At 43.2% G+C, this 20,555-nt stretch overlaps 1 protein-coding gene across 3 annotated transcripts in view; it reads left to right on the top strand.

Moving 5' to 3' along the window:
• The window catches only part of LOC106598511 (reticulon-1-A), a 46,144-nt gene extending 25,599 nt beyond the window's left edge, over positions 1-20,545 (top strand). Inside the window, exons 2-9 of one of the 3 annotated variants that reach the window (XM_014189566.2) lie at positions 528-1,244; positions 5,337-6,011; positions 17,892-18,099; positions 18,235-18,373; positions 18,627-18,696; positions 19,385-19,431; positions 19,519-19,577; positions 19,747-20,545. In XM_014189566.2, the coding sequence (XP_014045041.1) occupies positions 528-1,244; positions 5,337-6,011; positions 17,892-18,099; positions 18,235-18,373; positions 18,627-18,696; positions 19,385-19,431; positions 19,519-19,577; positions 19,747-19,789 (1,958 nt within the window). In that variant the 3' untranslated portion in view covers positions 19,790-20,545. Of the gene's footprint in view, positions 1-527; positions 1,245-5,336; positions 6,012-8,426; positions 8,805-15,024; positions 15,157-17,891; positions 18,100-18,234; positions 18,374-18,626; positions 18,697-19,384; positions 19,432-19,518; positions 19,578-19,746 lie in introns of those variants that run through there. The other 2 variants (XM_014189592.2, XM_014189619.2) reach the window with 2 other exon arrangements.
• Positions 20,546-20,555: the final 10 nt, after the last annotated feature.

Here is a 20,555-nt window from a genome sequence, read left to right as displayed (position 1 = left end):
GGAGATTTACGAATACAAACGAGAGATGTGAATGAATACAGAGCCCTTCCCCCGCACCTCACTGTCTGAGGATTAAGAGCTGGCAGGATGAGTTTTGGGGTTTGAACAATCCGCCTTTGTTCCGCTCAGGGCACAAGTGCCCTCTGTTAGTGCTGCATCACTGATCTGCACCACCATCTCCCAACTGATTCCCTTACTCTCCCCACAATCCCACACGTCTCCACTATCAGGCCTGGCGTGCACAAATGTAACAATCTTGTTATTGCCAATTTAACAGTTTATTGGAACTGTTCAACAGTTGATTGTAGAACTTGTTTTTAGTAATTTCAGCTCTGACGCAGCAGTTTCATATTTGCACCAGTTCACTATTGACAGAATTATCAATGACAGGTTATGTTGCCTGTGACACTATCTTCTGCCTATTTCATCTATCCATTTTTCTATACTTTTAAGTTTGCCTAATCAAATTGTCTCTGAGGTCTGTGAGTTAAATCCAATGTCCATCTTCTCTTTTTTTCTGCTTCTAGGTGATGCCATGTCTGACCTTTTCAGGAAGCCCATGAGTGATGATGGTGAACTGTACACCTCACTCCTGTCCAATCAGAGCTACCCCTCAGGCCAGGATGCCTCTTACCTGTCTGATGATCTGAAGCGTTCCTCTGACCACTCCTCCCAGGACACCTTCGACTCCTACGGCATCTTTGGTTCCCCCCACACCAAGATGACTACTGACCTGGTTGATGAGATGCCTAAGTCCCTGCTGGGTAGCTCTGAGTTGAAGACGGAGGCCTACAACTACATGGATATCAGCCATGGTGATGACGTCCACAACCTGAGCTGTCCACAACCAGCACCCCTGCATAGTCTGGTGGACACCGGGCTGTCTGGCCTGGACTCCCTGGGAGGCTACATGGATAAGAGCCCTGCAGGACACGAGGAGGAAGAGGAGGAGAACCTGGGTCCGGCGCTGGACTCCCACTCCTTCCCTTACGTTGAGGAGCCTTCTGAGGATGAGGAGCTGTCTGACTACCGCTCCTACCGCAACCTGGGCACCCCTCAGACCGCTAGCCCTGTGAAGATCATCCTGACCGAGTCCCACCCACCTGCTGCCCCCAAACCCATCCTCCCACAGGCCAACGTGTCTGACAACATCCTCAGCCTGGGCTTGCAGGGCGTCCCCACGGTTACGCTCTCTGAGCCAGAGGACGACAGCCCCAACTCATCCCCCAATGCATCCCCAACAGGTAGCTATCGCCCACACCCTCCCACTGTGTCCTTGTAAGTTAGAGTTCACCATAACCATGGTCTATGGTCTTGGACTATGGTTTAATTTCAATTTATGTACAGTATTTCAAGTTGGTAAAAAACAAATCTAGATTTAAGTATTTTTTTTGTATCTTATTCAGATCCCCATTAGCTCTTGCTGAAGCAGCAGCTACTTTTCCTGGTGTCCACATAAAACATGACATAATACAGAACATCAATAGACAAGAACAGCTCAAGGACTGAACTACATACATTTAAAATAAGAACCAAAAAAAGTTATGACAGCTGCACACATTGCTGACAGCTACCAACACATCAGTACATATACATATGCCAAACATGCTGACAACACCGTTTGCGTTGCATAGTAAATGTACACATACATGTAATTCAATCATTTAATCTAAACAGCTCGTGCAGGTCAATGAGTGTCTGCGTTGCCAGGGGCTAAAATAGAACTTTGTTTTATTTTATATGCTTGACGGGCTGCAAGTCCAGCCTCTCCCATCTCCTCGTTGGTCTTTTAAGAGCATATACAGTTGAAGTCGGAAGTTTACATACACTTAGGTTGGAGTCATTAAAACTCGTTTTTCAAACACTCCACACATTTCTTGTTAACAAACTATAGTTTTGGCAAGAGGGTTAGGACATCTACTTTGTGCATGACACAAGTCATTTTTCCAACAATTGTTTACAGACAGATTATTTCACTTATAATTCACTGTATCACAATTCCAGTGGGTCAGAGTTTACATACACTAAGTTGACTGTGGCTTTAAATAGCCTGGAAAATTCCAGAAAATGATGTCATGGCTTTAGAAGCTTCTGATAGGCTAATTGACATCATTTGAGTCAATTGGAGGTGTACCTGTGGATGTATTTGAAGGCCTACCTGCAAACTCAGTGCCTCTTTGCTTGACATCATGGGAAAATCTAAAGAAATCAGCCAAGACCTCAGACAAAGAATTGTAGACCTCCACAAGTCTGGTTCATCCTTTGGAGCAATTTCCAAACGCCTGAAGGTACCACGTTCATCTGCACAAACAATAGTACACAAGCATAAACATGATGGGACCACAAAGCTGTCATACCGCTCAGGAAGGAGACGCGTTCTGTCTCCTAAAGAGGAACGTACTTTGGTGCGAAAAGTGCAAATCAATCCCAGAACAACAGCAAAGGACCTTGTGAAGATGCTGGAGGAAACAGGTACAAAAGTATCTATATCCACAGTAAAACAAGTCCTATATCGACATAACCTGAAAGGCCTCTCAGTAAGGAAGAAGCCACTGCTGCAAAACCACCATAAAAAAAGCCAGACTACGGTTTGAAACTGCACATGGGGACAAAGATTGTACTTTTTGGAGAAATGTCCTCTGGTCTGATGAAACAAAAATAGAACTGTTTGGTCATAATGACCATTGTTATGTTTGGAGGAAAAAGGGGGATGCTTGCAAGCCGAAGAACACCATCCCAACCGTGAAGCACGAGGTTGGCAGCATCATGTTGTGGGTGTGCTTTACTGCAGGAGGGACTAGTGCACTTCACAAAATAGATGGCATCATGAGGGAGGAAAATGATGTGGATATATTGAAGCAACATCTCAAGACATCAGTCAGGAAGTTAAAGCTTGGTCTCAAATGGGTCTTCCAAATGGACAATGACCCCAAGCATACTTCCAAAGTTGTGGCAAAATGGCTTAAGGACAACAAAGTCAAGGTATTGGAGTGGCCATCACAAAGCCCTGACCTCAATCCTATAGAACATGAAAAAGCGTGTGTGAGCAAGGAGGCCTACAAACCTGACTCGGTTACACCAGCTCTGTCAGGATGAATGGGCCAAAATTCACTCAACTTATTGTGGGAAGCTTGTGGAAGGCTACCCTAAACGTTTGACCCAAGTTACACAATTTAAAGGCAATGCTACCAAATACTAATTGAGTGTATGTACATTTCTGACCCACTGGGAATGTGATGAAAGAAATAAAAGCTGAAATAAATCATTCTCTCTACTATTATTCTGACATTTCACATTCTTAAAATAAAGTGGTGATCCTAACTGACCTAAGACAGGGAATTTTTACTTGGATAAAATGTCAGGAATTGTGGAAAAACTGAGTTTAAATGTATTTGCCTAAGGTGTATGTAAACTTCTGACTTCAACTGTACCCACGTGGGTTATCGACCCAATGTTTATTTTCCTGGACAAATTAGCTAGCAACAGTAAGCTAGCTCAATGTCCATGCATGTTTCATGTGTGTTTCAACCTGTCCACAAATTAATATAGTTGGTTCATAGTTGGTTTTGATATTTTAACCTGCGTATCATGAGCGTGTCTGGTGGGGACAGACAAAAGCAGCACTTTGACGATGGCACACGGAGACGCATACGCAGTGCCGGTTGGTCAACATGTTCGAATTATTTAGGTGAGATAGGGGAGAGACGTTATGTTTTTATTTATGTTTTTAAGCAACTTTTGCTGTTTGCTTGAGTAATTTGAGATCATGGCTCTATTAATACTCTTGCCTTGTATTCATTCTGGATTTGGGGACTGTGAAGAGACCCCTGGTGGCATGTCTGGTGGGGTAAGTATGTCTGTCAGAGTTATATGTAAGTTGATCATACAGACAATTTAGAATTTTGAACACTAATATTTCTCACAACAACAAGAATTGATGCAGTCAGTATCTCCTCTACTTTGAGCCAAGAGAGACTGACATGCATACTCGTGAGACTAAACCCCTGTGTAAATTGAAGGGCAAAATGTGCTGCTGTGTTCTGGGCCAGTTGCAGCTTTTCTAGGTCCTTCTTTGCAGCCCTTGACCATATCACCTTGCAATAGTCAAGATTAGATCAAGCTAAAGCCCGCAGGACTTGTTCGGTCAACGGTAGTGTTAAAAATGCTGAGAATCTCTTTATCACAGACAGCCCTCTCATCTTTACAACAATTTAATCAATATGCCTTGACAATTTACAGTCTAAGGTGACACCAAGAAGTTTAGTCTCCTCAACTTGCTCAAGAGCCACATCATTCATTACCAGATTCAGCTGAGGTCTTGAACTTAGGGAATGGTTTGTACCAAATACAATGCTTTTATGTTTTGACTATCCACACATTCCAAAACGGAATGCAAGCTTTGTTTAGGGTTGCAGTGATTTCACTAGCTGTGGTTGCTGACATGAATAAGGTTGAATCATCAGCGTACATAAACACACAGGCTTTGTTTAATGCTAGTGGTAGATCATTAGTAAAAATAGAGAACAGTAAAGTGCTTTATGTTTTACATTAGAGAAGTTTCCATTAAAGAAAACCCTCTCTATTGGATAGATATCAATTAGTATATTTGAGTTTAACCACAATATTTGTTGTATTATTTGTGCTGTCTTTTCTGGTGGATTAAACTGAAATTGCAACCAACTTTCTATGGCTTGTTTAAAAATAAACTAGATTTTGGAGATTTTGTTTTTCAAATAACCGAAAGTGAGCGGTTATATCCTTTGCGTCAGACTCATTAAAGAAAAAATCTTAGTCCAGTTCGAGGTGAATAATCGCTGTTCTGATATCCAGAAGCTATTTTCGGTCATAAGAGACGGTATCATCAACATTATGTACAAAATAAGTAACAAACAATGTGAAAAAACACACAAAATAGGTAACGTTGGTAGCAATACAACGGAGTTAAAGCTAGGTCAGGTGGCAGGAAAACGGCAGCAGGGAAAACAGTCACAAGACTGGGAAACGAAGCTGGTAGCTAGCTACACCAAACAACTTCAGACTTGTTGGTTTGGTAGGATCCCGGGACAGATAGCAGCGGTCACAGAAAGTGAGGCTAACCGCATCGCGGGATCCAAAATCATTAAGTATATAAACCAAACTTTCTGAGGAAACACTGTCACAACTTTACAAAAACAACAAACCGAGCTCTCTCGTTTAGTGTTCAGCAAGCATCGCTCTCTAATTTATAGGTTTACAACAAATCATAAAAGGACATAAAAACATGTTAAAGATGCATTCAATGTCTCATATTAGTACTCTAATTCGGCTCTGTTTTTTTTTTTTCTCTATCTCTGCAGAAAAAGAATCCCCTTCCAGAGACCTGTTCACGGCTGTCCCCAGCAGCAAGCCGACCCCGGGCTCCACCAAGGCCAGTGAGCAGGACGGCAGCAGTGCAGAGTCTGGGGACTCTGAGATAGAGCTGGTCTCTGAGGAGCCCCCCCTGCGGAGCCCCCCCAGCACCAAGTCCAGTAACAACCCCTTCGAGCAGTCTCCCAGCAGCAAGGGAGGTTTCAGCCAGGCTGGCAACCCCTTCGACACCCCTCCCAGCGCCAAGGGACCCACATCCTACAGCATCCTGAGGGAGGAGAGGGAGGCTGAGCTGGACAGTGAGCTCTTCATTGAGTCTGCCAATGAGGAGAGCCCCAAGAGAGAGGGGTCCGGCCCCAAACAGGGGGTCAACACCCCTTCACCTCTGATCCTCACCGCCGCGTCCCCTGCCAGCCCTGCCCCAGAACTGGTCCCAGCAGAGCCTGTGACAAGCTCCATGATTAAATCATCCAATGAAAAGAGCAAGAGCCCCATGAAGATGGAGGAGGATCGCCCAACTAAGCCCAAGCCCCCCATGGCCACCGTGCCCCCAGAGGTGAGGTCCGAGAAGCCCCTCCTGGACGACAAGCACATCACTGAGGGGAAAGGAGACCTGGCTAAACCTGCTGCGCCTGTCTTTATGGAGGGCTTTGACAAACAGAAAAGTAAGTCCTGTAATTAATTAACTAATCTGCTGATTCAGAATTTGTATGTTATTTCTGGAATCGTGCTGCCCATGATGAACCCTGCATTCCAACATACAATCTGTAGTGATAAACCTACCTACTGTAGTTACACTATTATCCCTCCTTGAAGCCATGCTATCTTCATAACTTATCTTTCCTTGTTGCAGTTGTGTTGCATCTGCATTATATCATCACAACACTACAGAAATTGCTCAACCAGCTTATGGAACAGGTAGTATGGTATCTGTTGGTGCATTTGTTTGTCAGTGGAGGATCCAGTGGCTGTTCGGTTGCCGTGTTTTAACACTAGTAACTGCACGTTTTTTTACCAGGCTGTTGGTATGGCAATGGAATCCCTCTAATACAGCAGGTTGTTCACATACTGTTTTTACTGCCCTGAGTGTGTGATGCACCAGGAGAGATAACATGGAGGGTCATGGTGTGTTGTTATAGTCCTTTTGTTGACAAGGTCAGGAAATGAAAGTGTTGCTGTGAGACGGCTGATTCCGTTGAGAACTGTGATGGGTGTGAGCATCTTGGATTATGAGCTGCTGCATGATTTCAAGATCTGCTTCCCTCTGGTGGTAGACTACAGTTACAAAACATGTCTGAGAACAGCATTTTTACCATGATAAATCAACAAAGGATGAGCCTCTATCCATTCTACGTCATTGAAGGTATCATAACTAATCCCTCACTCTCATATAGGATTTTTAGACACAGCCTTGACTTTCTCTTCTAAATCCCCAACAGACCATCTGTTTCCTAACACCCAGTACCATCATCATGTCAGGAAGTAACTCAGACAGACATATCATCCCAGATCATGCCAGAGATCACGCCAGCCAATTTGCACCACATCGAGTCAGAGTTCTTTGTGTGTGTTAAGCCGGACATTTTGTGTTGGCACTTTATTATTTGTGTTTCTTCTATTTGCTTCTTTTTCATCCTTCTTGTAAACAGTGGGTTTATGTAACCCTGTGATGTACAATCTGGAACACAAGCATCGGCTTAGGAGGTTTCACTTTATGTATGGCTAGATGCAGTGATAGAAATATCACATTTCAGTTATTCTATGGTTCTTCAGCTGTCACGGCACAATATCCACCTGTGGTATATAAGTGCCGCTCTTTTATTCCGTTGGGGAGAGTAAAGAGGAATGAAAGCATTAAGGATGTGCTTGAGTAAAAGCCGAAGCTCCCCTCCTCTCCTGGTGTTTACAAACAGACACACACAGAAGGTTCTCGAATTCCTAAAAGCAGGTCAACCCATTTGCTGAAGTTTATATTCCTCCACCACTAGGTGGTGCAGTGCACCATAGACTATAACAGAGGTCCGTATGTATGCTGAGAGAAGACAAGCAGAGCAGACATAATGTACCACAGCCTGTGCAGCTCCACAGCAGTTGCCATGGCAACACCTTCCTAGAGGGGAGCACCCAGCAGAGGATCATATATTTTTTAAGGTTGCAGTGAGCAGAAGGTGTGACGGGGACGTCGACAGGGCTGTCTGTGCACAGACTGACTGTACCAATGTCACTGAAATAGAGGGGGTCAATGTTTATAACATTATAAATCATGAGGATATGGTTATTCTCTATCCAAGCCCACAGACAATGTTTAGACATGATACTGTCCATTGCACACAGCTCGTTACATGCCTCCATGCATCACTGTGAGTCCATGAATTATTGAAAAGACCAGCACTTAGGCTGTTCAATATTTAGTGAGACTATTGAAAATAGCTACAGTGTTTGCGTGATATTGACTGCAAACTTAAACATTCTTTTGTACCAAGCATACAAAGGGTTTGAGGAGTTGACTATTTGCCAGATTATTCCTTGGCAACGCTAGGTCCATACCCCAGCAGTAGCCTATAGAATCCTCAGTCCTAACACAAAACTCTGTTTATAATGATGAATGTACACACATGCTGTGAGCCGTCTGTTGTGAGTCTGTGTTCTGTGTGTGTTTCATAGGTGTGTTAATGTGAAAGGGTAGGTTGGACCAGGGTGTGCCATTGTTATCCCTCTCCCAGTCTGAGGGCTCTGCGGGAGAGCTGTTTTCATTCAGTCTTTAGTCTCAGTGCTGTGAAAGATGACGTCAGATTTTTTTTACATTGTAATTTCAACATGGCGCTTTATCTGTAAATGATCTTATATACAATATGGATCATGATAAACCTAGCCTGGGGGCGGGCTAGGATATATGCCTATTTCCGACTGAGCTTCATCAAAGGGCATGTTGGTTAACTCTTTCACTGCCAATCCCCCCCTGCCCACCGCCCTAGTCTGCTTTGAGAATCAGGATCAGCACGGGAACTTTTATTGTGAAATAGTGCTTACCTCCCCTTTCAAGAAAAGACTACCCCCTCTCCCCTCCCCAGGCACTAAATCATTGCATGGATGATTTGCTGCAGTAGCAACTGTGGTGTTGTATTTACAATTTGATCACTCCCCACACTCCCTCTCCTCCTTCTGTTCTCGCCAACACTGCTCCACAGCATCAGTCTGTGTGCTCTGCGAGCCAACCAGTACCTTGAAAACCTTGCCTCCCTCCCTCTCGTCTCCGCATCTCTCCCTCATCTCATCCTTCCAACCATTCATGCCATTGTGGGATGACTGAGTGAGTCAGTGGCACAAGAAGAGGAAGAGCTAGAAGAAAACAGAGAACTGAAAGAAAGGGAAATCAGGGAGATAACTGATCATCAGCATGCAGTCCACTGCAGACGGTACCAAGAAGGAGTGCTCCTGGAGCAGCTGGAAAGGCCAGGGTACTGATGCGTTTGCTGTGTTTATTGTGTGTGTCTAGGCTGTGAGTGGTGAAATGATGTATGTATGAGGAGCATGTGTATTTATGCTGCTAGTGCAGCTGTAGTTTGTGTGTGTGTATGAAAGGGGGATGTTGCATGTATGGTTGTGTGGGGTATCCATGGTGTGTATTAGTCGGGGCCTGGGTGATCAGGCTGAGCTGTTTACCTTCACCAGGGGGGTGACAGCAGACACGCCCTGATCACGCTCTCTCTCTGCCGTGTGAGACAAAGGGCAAAGGTAGGTGTGAGGCGTAATGGTGAATGTACACACACATGCTGTGAGCCGTCTGTGTTGTGTGTCTGTGTTCTGTGTGTGTTTTTATATGTGTGTTAATGTGAAACCAGGGTGTGTCATTGTTATCACTCTCCCGGTCTGAGGGCTCTGCGGGGAAGCTGTTTTCGGAGTCTTTCAGTTTTTTATTGTGTGCGAGGCTGTCGGAGCATCCGGACAGCACTGACAGACTGTCTCCATGGCAACCAGGGCGCACCCATCCTGATTACATCAGTCTCATCCATCGGCTGCCAGGGCACTTTGCAGCTACTGGGAGAGAAAGGCACAGCCTCCGTCTGTCTCTTTCTCCATCATGGTGTGCATTAGTATCACCTCTGGGTTAGGAAGAGGGACGGGGAGTGAAAATGGTTTCCCTTCCTCCTCCCTGCCTTTCCAACTGGCTGTAATTTTCTATGGCAGCCATGTTTATTATACTGTATTGTGTGTAAGATGGAGATGCAGTTGGTTGGTCTGCCTTTTTTTTCCCTTCCCTGTGAATGACATCAAAACTATGAAATAACCCATATGGAATCATGTAGTAACCAAAAAAAGTGTTAAACAAATCAAAATATATTTGATATTTGAGATTATTCAAAGTAGCCACCCTTTGCCTTGATGACAGCTTTGCACACTCTTGGCATTCTCTCAACCACCTTCATGAGGAATGCTTTTCCAACAGACTTTAAGGAGTTCCCACATATGCTGAGCAGTTGTTGGCTGCTTTTCTTTCACTCTGCGGTCCAACTCATCCCAAACCATCTCAATTTGGTTGTGGTCGGGTGACTGTGGAAGCCAGGTCATCTGATGCAGCACTCCATTACTCTCCTTGGTCAAATATCCCTTACACAGCCTGGAGGTGTGTTTTGGTCATTGTTCTGTAGAAAAACAAATTATAGTCCCACTAAACCCAAACCAGATGGAATGGTTTATCGCTGCAGAATGCTGTGGTAGTCATTCTGGTTAAGTGTGCCTTGAATTCTAAATAAATCACTGACAGTATCACCAGAAAAGCATCCCCACACCATCACACCTCCTCTTCCATGCTTCACGTTGGGAACCACACATGCAGAGATAATTCGTTCACCTTCTCTGCGTCTCACAAAGACACGGCTGTTGGAACCAAAAATTGCAAATTTGGACTCATCAGACCAAAGGACAGATGTCGATTGCTCGTGTTTCTTGGCCCAAGTAAGTCTCTTCTTAGTGGTTTCTTTGGAGCAATTCGACCATGAAGACCTGATTCACGCAGTTTCCTCTGAACAGTTGATGTTGAGATGTGTCTGTTACTTCATCTGAGGTGCAGTTAACTCTAATGAACTTATCCACTGCAGCAGAGGTAACTTTGGGTCTTCCTTTCCTGTTGCAGTCCTCATGAGAGCCAGTTTCATCATAGCGCTTGATAGTTTTTGCGACTGCAATTGAAGAAACTTTCAAAGTTCTTGAAATGTTCCGTATTGACTGGCCTTCATGTCTTAAAGTAATGATGGACTGTCGTTTCTCTTTGCTTATTTGAGCTGTTCTTGCCATAATATGGACTTGGTCTTTTACCAAATAGGACTAGCTTCTGCATACCACCCCTACCTTGTCACAACACAACTGATTGGCTCAAACGCAAGAAGGAAAAGAAAGAAGGAATGAAATTCCACAAATGAACTTTTAACAAAAGTTGGGGCTCCTGAATGGCGCAGCGGTCTAACGCACTCCATCTCAGGGCAAGAGCCATCACTACAGACCCTGGTTCGATCCTGGGCTGTATCACAACCGGCCGTGATTGGGAGTCCCATAGGGCGGCGCACAATTGGCCCAGCGTCGTCCGGGTTAGGGGAGGGTTTGGCCAGGATAGGCCGTCATTGTCAAATAAGAATTTGTTCTTAACTGACTTGTCTAGTTAAATAAAGGTTAAATAAAAAAACAAGGCACACCTGTTAATTGAAATGCATTCCAGGTGACTACCTCACGAAGCTGGTTCAGTGAATGCCAAGAGTGTGCAAAGTTGTCGTCAACTTTTGGCTACTTTGAAGAATCTCAAATATAAAATATTTTTAGATTAGTTTAACTCTTTTGGTTACTATATGATTCCATATGTTATTTCATAGTTTTGATGTCTTCACTATTACTCCACATTGTAGAAAATAGTACAAATAAAGAAAAACCCACAAATGAGAAGGTTTGTCCAAACTTTTGACTGGTACGGTATATGAAAACAATATTGAAAGAAATCCACACTCTCTCTCTCAAACATACACCCCTAAAGTACATGCAGTATTTGCATTTTACGTTTTCTCTCTCTAAACATGTTCAGATCTTAATTATGTTTGGTATATAGATTGTCTGGACCAATATATAAAATCCACACACTCCCTCCTCTCTCACACACACACACCTAGACTATATGCAGTATCAGCACATTTACGGAGTCATTTTATCAGCGTTTTTTTCTCTGTCAGATCTTAAACATCTGGACCGCTGAGTGTACAAAACATTAGGAACACCTTCCTAATATTAAGTTGCACCCCCTTTTGCTCTAAGAACAGCCTCACTTCATCGGGGCATGGACTCTACAAGGTGTCGAAAACATTCAACAGGGATGCTGGCCCATGTTGACTCCAATGCTTCCCACAGTTGTGCCAAGTTGGCTGGATGTGCTTTGGGTGGTGGACCATTCTTGATACGCACATGGGAAACTGTTGAGTGTGAAAAACCCAGCAGCGTTGCAGTTCTTGACACATCCGGTGCGCCTGGCACCTACTACCATACCCCGTTCAAAGGCACTTAAATATTTTGTCTTGCCCATTCACCCTCTGAATGACACACATACACAATCCATGTTTCAAGGCTTAAAAATCATTTTTTAACCTGTCTCCTCCCCTTCATCTACCCTGATTTGAAGTGGATTTAACAAGTGACATCAATAAGGGATCATAGCTGTCACCTGGATTCGTATGGTCAGTCTGTCACGGAAAGAGCACGTATTCATAATGTTTTGTACACTCAGTGTATATAAAAACAATATCTAAAGCAATCCACACGCACTCACACGGCGGGTGTGCATTGATGTCTGTGGTATGTGTGTACACAGGTGTGCTTGTGAGAGAGGGAGAGAAAGAGGGAGAATGCTGTAGCAGGCCTCACTCGCCATTGACTTGCATTCAATTTGCTTATGCTGTATAATATACTCTAGGAGTGAGTGTGTGTGTGTGGATTTATTTATATATTGGTCCTGACTATCTATATACCAAACATTAAGATCTGAACATGTTTAAAGATCTGAGAAATAGGGAACATACTGTAAAATGACTCACTCTTCAGTCTCCATTGACTTGCGTTGGATTTGCTTACACTGCATGTACTCTAGCGGTGTGTGTGGATTTCTTTAGATATTGTTTTCATATATATATATATTATTCTGATCTGATCACTTTAACATGTATTCACTGGACTTGGTTCATGAAATGCATAAAAACAGTCACCCCATGTGTCCAAAGACTAAATGTAGTACAATATCAAAAACCCACATTGTAGACAAACGCTTTGGCCGATTTCTATTATTATTATTTTTCTTCAGATTTGTCCATTAGTAAGCTCAGAGAACGCATTTACTAAAGGAAATGATCCGTTATGGACATGAATGGGTTAATAAAAGGGCATTTAACAAATGATTTGAAGCGGTCTCGTTCACCAGTAGCTTAGGTTTTGTTTAAAAATAAATGTTGATAAGTAGATCATTTCTCAGATGGAGGTATTTTGTCAGTGAATAAAAAAAACACATTGTCGCTAGTTCCAGACTTTTGCATGATTCCTAATGTGAGTCATGATCTGCCATTTTTAAACCTAATTCAGCCATCAGACTCCATTTACCCTTTTTATAGTAGGATTTAAACCTAATTCAGCCATCAGACTCCCTTTACCCTTTTTATAGTAGGATTTAAACCTAATTCAGCCATCAGACTCCATTTACCCTTTTTATGGTGGGATTTAAACCTAATTCAGCCATCAGACTCCATTTACCCTTTTTATAGTGGGATTTAAACCTAATTCAGCCATCAGACTCCATTTACCCTTTTTATAGTAGGATTTAAACCTAATTCAGCCATCAGACTCCATTTACCCTTTTTATGGTGGGATTTAAACCTAATTCAGCCATCAGACTCCATTTACCCTTTTTATAGTGGGATTTAAACCTAATTCAGCCATCAGACTCCATTTACCCTTTTTATGGTGGGATTTAAACCTAATTCAGCCATCAGACTCCATTTACCCTTTTTATGGTGGGATTTAAACCTAATTCAGCCATCAGACTCCATTTACCCTTTTTATGGTGGGATTTAAACCTAATTCAGCCATCAGACTCCATTTACCCTTTTTATAGTGGGATTTAAACCTAATTCAGCCATCAGACTCCATTTACCCTTTTTATAGTAGGATTTAAACCTAATTCAGCCATCAGACTCCATTTACCCTTTTTATGGTGGGATTTAAACCTAATTCAGCCATCAGACTCCATTTACCCTTTTTATAGTGGGATTTAAACCTAATTCAGCCATCAGACTCCATTTACCCTTTTTATGGTGGGATTTAAACCTAATTCAGCCATCAGACTCCATTTACCCTTTTTATAGTGGGATTTAAACCTAATTCAGCCATCAGACTCCATTTACCCTTTTTATGGTGGGATTTAAACCTAATTCAGCCATCAGACTCCATTTACCCTTTTTATGGTGGGATTTAAACCTAATTCAGCCATCAGACTCCCTTTACCCTTTTTATAGTGGGATTTAAACCTAATTCAGCCATCAGACTCCATTTACCCTTTTTATGGTGGGATTTAAACCTAATTCAGCCATCAGACTCCATTTACCCTTTTTATGGTGGGATTTAAACCTAATTCAGCCATCAGACTCCCTTTACCCTTTTTATGGTGGGATTTAAACCTAATTCAGCCATCAGACTCCATTTACCCTTTTTATGGTGGGATTTAAACCTAATTCAGCCATCAGACTCCCTTTACCCTTTTTATAGTGGGATTTAAACCTTGTCATATTCTATCAGCTACGTTTAGAAACCCATTCACACCATGACCATGACGTACAGTCTGTTGTTTTGACTAATGCCTGCCTCCATGTTTAAACGGCCCTTTGTCCTTTTGTGCTGAACTATAAAGGGAGTGGCTGGGTGTGTGTTGGTGAAGAGTTCGTGTCCCTCATTCCCCAGATTCAGACAAAGCAAGTGAATCTGATTCTGTTTTCCAGGAAGTGCTTTCGCTCCCGCCCGCCCGCCCTCCCTCCATCTCTCTCTTTCCTTGCTTCCCCCTTCCTCTCTCTCTCTCTCTCTCTCTGTGAGTGGAGGGGGAGAAAATGGAGCACCGTAGCTATGGTAACTGCATCAGGCAGGCGCTCACCAGATCCTCACAGAGCTGAAGCATTTTAATAGAGCAGTATATTTCAGGCAGCATCTTTCATCCTCAGTATACAGTCCTATAACACCTTCACAGACCTTGCAGATCTGCTGCGATGCCCACTCACAAGATGCTATACTGCCAATGAAGTCACATGCTGCGGGCTATTGATAAGATAATAAGTAAATGATCGGAAAGAACTCCATCTTCTTGTCTGGTGGAGAGAGATACCCATCCACCATTTTGATTCAGATACAGTCTCCTTATTTTGGTCCTTGCTTGGCAGTCTTTGTCATTTGTCAGTGGGGCTGTGCTTTATAACCAGGGTATGAAAGAGCTCACTGAGAGAGAGAGGGTGTGTGTGTGTGTGTGTGTGTGTGTGTGTGTGTGTGTGTGTGTGTGTGTGTGTGTGTGTGTGTGTGTGTGTGTGTGTGTGTTGGATCGCAGCTCGGCTCTCTGGCAACCGCTCCCCTTAACGCCCACCCTCCGGTCCTCCTGCCTAGACCAAGGATGATTAGCCTGCGTGCTTGTGGCCCCTCCCCTCCCCGGCTGAGAGGAGGAGGGGGGGGTAGTCCCCCTTCAGTGCTCTCCTTTTGTCTGTGGATAAAGCAGCTGCCTCTTTCCCTGTTCAGCCATGGGAGCCGCAGGTCAGTACACACACTTCTACCGCACTAGCTAAAGCTTTTCTCTCTTTGTGCAATCTGTAGATCAGATCACAAGGCACATGAGGCACATTTGCTGCTGTTTGTCAAGTCTCTCCGGCGTTGCTGTCCTGCCTGTCTGTCTTACAGCTGCTTTGCTTGGTGCGTGTGTGAATGTGTGTGTGTTTTTCTTGTTGAGCATCTCCATTACAAGCAATACTGTAGATAAATGGAAAATCATAGAGAGTGGGTTAGTGACTAGTGATATTGGTACTTGGTTTAAAGGGAGTGGCACTCAGTCAGATATATAGAGGTAATCCAGCCTGATTGATTAGAGTTATTGATTACAGGGACAGAGGTCAGTCAGTATTGGTTATTGAGGGCAGCTCAGTCTTGCTGACTTGGGCAGATGATTATGGGGAAATGGCAGAATGTGCCTAGCATTGCACCTGTCACCCACAGAGAGGCGGTAAAACGAGTGTCTTTCAGCACCCTGTTTTAGAACGCCTTTTTTTCATCCATAGATGCCTATGGTAGAAAATAAAGATGGCCGTCATTTCTGTGCTGTTCACAGCTCCACGGCTAAAATTAGTGCATGCGGGCAAGCAGGCAGGAGGGCTTAGGGAGGAAGACACCCAGGGGACCCAGCAGTGTTTTACTCCTCTCTAGAACAGGAGCACAAACACTCTGGAACGGACTTTTTCTCCTGGTAAAACAGAGGGCTTGCAGGTGTCACATCAACAGCTGGCTGCTGGATTTACACTGAGCCACAGTCACTGGATGTGGAGGAGACAGCTCACTAATGTGGGTGAACCAGCCACTGTTCTCATGGAAACAAGCCTGTGTTAACAGCCAACATAGGTGACCCATACAGCCCTCTCCTGAGTTGAGCTGGAATGGTGCACTGACTCGGCCTAATCCAGGGGTGATAAACCTGTGTCGTCTTTGTTGGGGGCTGAAAACGGATGCCCTGAAAAACAGAGATAGCAGCACATGGCACCAGTCTTTTAAGACATAATTCAATTGGATGTATGAAATAGTATAGATTTAAAGAAAGCTTATTTAGGTTGCCAACTAGGCTGTATCCCCTCATTTAACTAGGCTGTATCTCCTTATTTAACTAGGCTGTATCTCCTTATTTAACTAGGCTGTATCCCCTTATTTAACTAGGCTGTATCCCCTCATTTAACTAGGCTGTATCTCCTTATTTAACTAGGCTGTATCCCCTCATTTAACTAGGCTGTATCCCCTTATTTAACTAGGCTGTATCCCCTCATTTAACTAGGCTGTATCCCCTTATTTAACTAGGCTGTATCCCCTCATTTAACTAGGCTGTATCCCCTCATTTAACTAGGCTGTATCCCCTCATTTAACTAGGCTGTATCTCCTTATTTAACTAGGCTGTATCCCCTCATTTAACTAGGCTGTATCCCCTCATTTAAGTAGACTGTATCTCCTTATTTAACTAGGCTGTATCCCCTCATTTAACTAGGCTGTATCCCCTCATTTAACTAGGCTGTATCTCCTTATTTTACTAGGCTGTATCCCCTTATTTAAGTAGACTGTATCTCCTCATTTAACTAGGCTGTATCCCCTCATTTAAGTAGACTGTATCTCCTTATTTAACTAGGCTGTATCCCCTCATTTAACTAGGCTGTATCCCCTTATTTAAGTAGACTGTATCTCCTCATTTAACTAGGCTGTATCCCCTCATTTAACTAGGCTGTATCCCCTCATTTAAGTAGACTGTATCTCCTTATTTAACTAGGCTGTATCCCCTTATTTAAGTAGACTGTATCTCCTTATTTAACTAGGCTGTATCCCCTCATTTAAGTAGACTGTATCTCCTTATTTAACTAGGCTGTATCCCCTCATTTAAGTAGACTGTATCTCCTTTGGGTGTTTACTAGTGTGGCTTATGATGTAGCCTAGTTTGTTCATTCTTATGGTCCCAAATGGGCCTCTCATCTGTTACTGTGCTCTAATTCCTCTGGCCGTAGAGCTGTAGAATGACCAGGTCACTTTAAGCTCTTATCTCTGGACACTATCTGGATCTATTTATGCCACTGGCTCCACAGGCCCCCAGGTCAATGATTAACCCAGCTCTGTGAATGGCTAATACAGTTGTACAACTGGGGAACCAGGTTGTGTTTGGGTACTGCAGGGTCGCTTGTGTGTGTGACCAGGCCGAGTGCTGACCACTACTACTGATAAAATCACACGTCACTGGCAGATAGAGTGCCACCACCGGTGTGGCAACATAAATTGAGTGACATTTGTTCAACAAGTAATAGTCAGCTCGCTATTATCGTTGGCAAAGGTCACTCTATATATAGGAGAAAAGAAGCCGGATAGAAAAGTTTTCACTTAGACGCATTCACACCTACGTTTATGAATCCACAGCCGAATCAAACGCAATAAAAAATATAGGTTAGAGCAAAATCCCACACGTCAGGGGTCTCTGAGGACTTCTGGCTGCTATGGGCTTCCAGTTATTTGACCTAAATGCCTGGGACACACGGGATTACGGCACTGTAAGTGATATCACAACGTAGACAGGAACACTGTAAATTGAGCACTGTGAAGTCATTCTATCACTGTAATGCTGAGGTGACCGATGGTTGGGTTATACCGTGTCATGCTGGGGTGACCTTACGGTTAGGTCATCATACTGTCACTGTGTAATACTGGGCCTAACTCTGAATCCTAACCTTGCTCTCCTGTCTCTCTCCTCCCCCCAGCCATTGACCTGCTCTACTGGAGGAACGTGAAGCAGTCTGGAGCTGTGTTCGGTAGCGTGCTCCTGCTGCTCTTCTCTCTGACCCAGTTCAGTGTGGTCAGTGTGGGAGCCTACTTAGCCCTGGCCGCCCTCTCTGCCAGCATCAGCTTCAGGATCTACAAGTCTGTGCTTCAGGCTGTGCAGAAGACCGATGAAGGACACCCGTTCAAGTGAGTGAGAGATGATAGAAGATGATAGAGGTTTTCTCGGCACATTAAAAAATCTGCCATTTACATTCACAAATCAGTTTTACAAAGTCACTTTAGCCTAGACACCAACAGTCTCCTGTACTTTTTCCCCAACAGATCCTATCTGGAAGTGGAGATCTCTCTGTCCCAGGATCAGATTGGTAATTATGCTGACAAGGCTCTGCTCTACGCCAACACCTGTATGAAGGAGCTCCGTAGGCTTTTCCTGGTCCAGGACCTCATCGACTCACTGAAGGTCAGCCTCTCTCTCATCTCTAGGCTTTTACAAGAATGATATGGACACCAACACTCCACTTTTAGTGTCTGTAATCTCACTACTATTTCTACTGTCAAACATCATCAATGGACACGTTAAAACCTCAAATATTTCATTATTTTAGTATTTTATACCTTCTGTCAAACATCAAATACACATACCATAAATTGTGGGGGTGGGCTTGTTTGGTGAAGCAGTGCCAAGAGTTAAGTGTTTTTACACTGTGTTGCAGTTTGCTGTGCTGATGTGGCTGCTGACCTATGTGGGCGCTCTCTTCAATGGCCTGACTCTGCTTATTCTAGGTGAGGATCCTCCAGTGCCTAGCTACTGTTCTACTCAGCTCTGCACCCCATGTTGAGCCTGACATACAGCTCATATTTTATCTCTTCTGTCTAACATCATTTTATAACAAAACGGAATATAAAGCATCCTATTGGAACCTCTCCATCTACAAGATCACAAAGCCAGTCGGTATGAGTTGTTACTATAATCAGGGGAGTGGGCTGTAATAAGCACGCATCACAGTACCCCATTGTCAGTAAATGATTAACCCAACACAGAGAGAACACACGCTGTGGAGCACATGACCTCCTGACAAGATCACAACATATGGTTCTTCATGGAACCAGGTTTACTGCAATCTGTATCAATTAAGTTCTGTATCAAAGTGGATTATTCCCTTCTGCCCTTTTTAGCAAAAACAATAGATTTTAATCTTAGATTAAAGTTCAGTCGGCTTCACTTCCCAAAAAGATCTATGTGATGAAAATCCAAAATGTTATTTATGAAGGGCTTTGTTCAAAGGTTTCATTCACAACTGAAGACAAAGTATCTCATATTTGTGTTATTTTTCTATTAACCTAGTGTAGATAAGTCTCTGAGCTGGAGTGGGGCTCTGTGGACACAATGTGTGCATATGAGTATATTCCCAGGGGGTGACGAGGTCAAACTGCTTTAACATGCCGTCTCTCCCTCTCTCTTCCCCTACAGCCGTGGTGTCCATGTTTAGCATGCCCATTGTCTATGAGAAACACCAGGTAAGAATTTACCCTCACTCTCTAGAATACATTTTTGTTTACTCACAAAATCATTTTCTATTGAATCTAAATTGTTTTCTGTCTCAGGCACAGATTGACCAATATGTTGGACTAATACGGACCCAAGTGAACTCTGTAGTGGGGAAGTAAGTGGTTATGACCTTTTCTACTCAAGAATGAACATGGTAGTTTCTGGAACATCCACCGAAGAAATAGATTGTAATGATCATCTTGATACAAACTAGAAAAGGTTCATGACTACACTGAAATAAATCAGTACTGTATCCGAGTTGACCTCATGTTTTGTCGCAACAGGATCCAGGCGAAGATCCCCGGGGCCAAGCGAAAGGAAGAGTAGACGCGAGTCTAGCTAACAGCGAGGTCCAGCTCAGACAGCTTGATCATTGTTGGAGAGCCTTGTCATTATCTGTGGGGTAGTACCATTTCATCTAGGTGTTCTCTAAAACCAACCACTGAAGAAGCCCTTACCCCAAAACTGTCTAGTACGGTTAACACAAAGTAAATCACTCATGTTCAAGATCTTATGTCTAGGTAGACAAGTACACAATTCTGAACAAAAAGAACCAGCCTTTTTTTCTTTTGTGTTGCTTGTTAAGTGCATGACGTCAAGCCTTGAGTAAATATTTGATATATTTTGTGCAGTTTTTCATGCTACGTTTTTTTGCTGCGCTTACAACAAACTAAGATTTGGCACAAAAAAGAGAGATGCCTACAGAAATGCTCTGCTGCCAATGTTAAATACCGCTTCATGTTCGAGTTTGCTGGTGGGGCTTCTCTCAGTATATGACAATATATATAAAATGATTTCCTTTTGGTGTTTTCAAGCACAAAATAATTTGACAATATGTGTTTTAGATGTGGTAATTGTAGGGTTTTTGCTTTTGTATAACTATAAGGAACTATACACAAGCTGGTGTTTTAGGTACCGTTGTTTGACTACTATGAAGACAAGGAATATCTGATGATATTTAATTTGTTTGAATTAACTGTCCAACTATACTCAATGTAGTTCTTAGACCCTGGACTAACTCTTTGCACTTACAGTATGTATTTCATTACAGAATAAGAAAAATAAATGTTCCTTGATGTATTATGTTATAGTT

The sequence above is a fragment of the Salmo salar genome, chromosome ssa01 (genome assembly GCF_905237065.1).
Source record: "Salmo salar chromosome ssa01, Ssal_v3.1, whole genome shotgun sequence".
NCBI classification, from domain to species: domain Eukaryota; kingdom Metazoa; phylum Chordata; class Actinopteri; order Salmoniformes; family Salmonidae; genus Salmo; species Salmo salar.
This window is presented reverse-complemented; position numbering and strand designations above follow the sequence as displayed.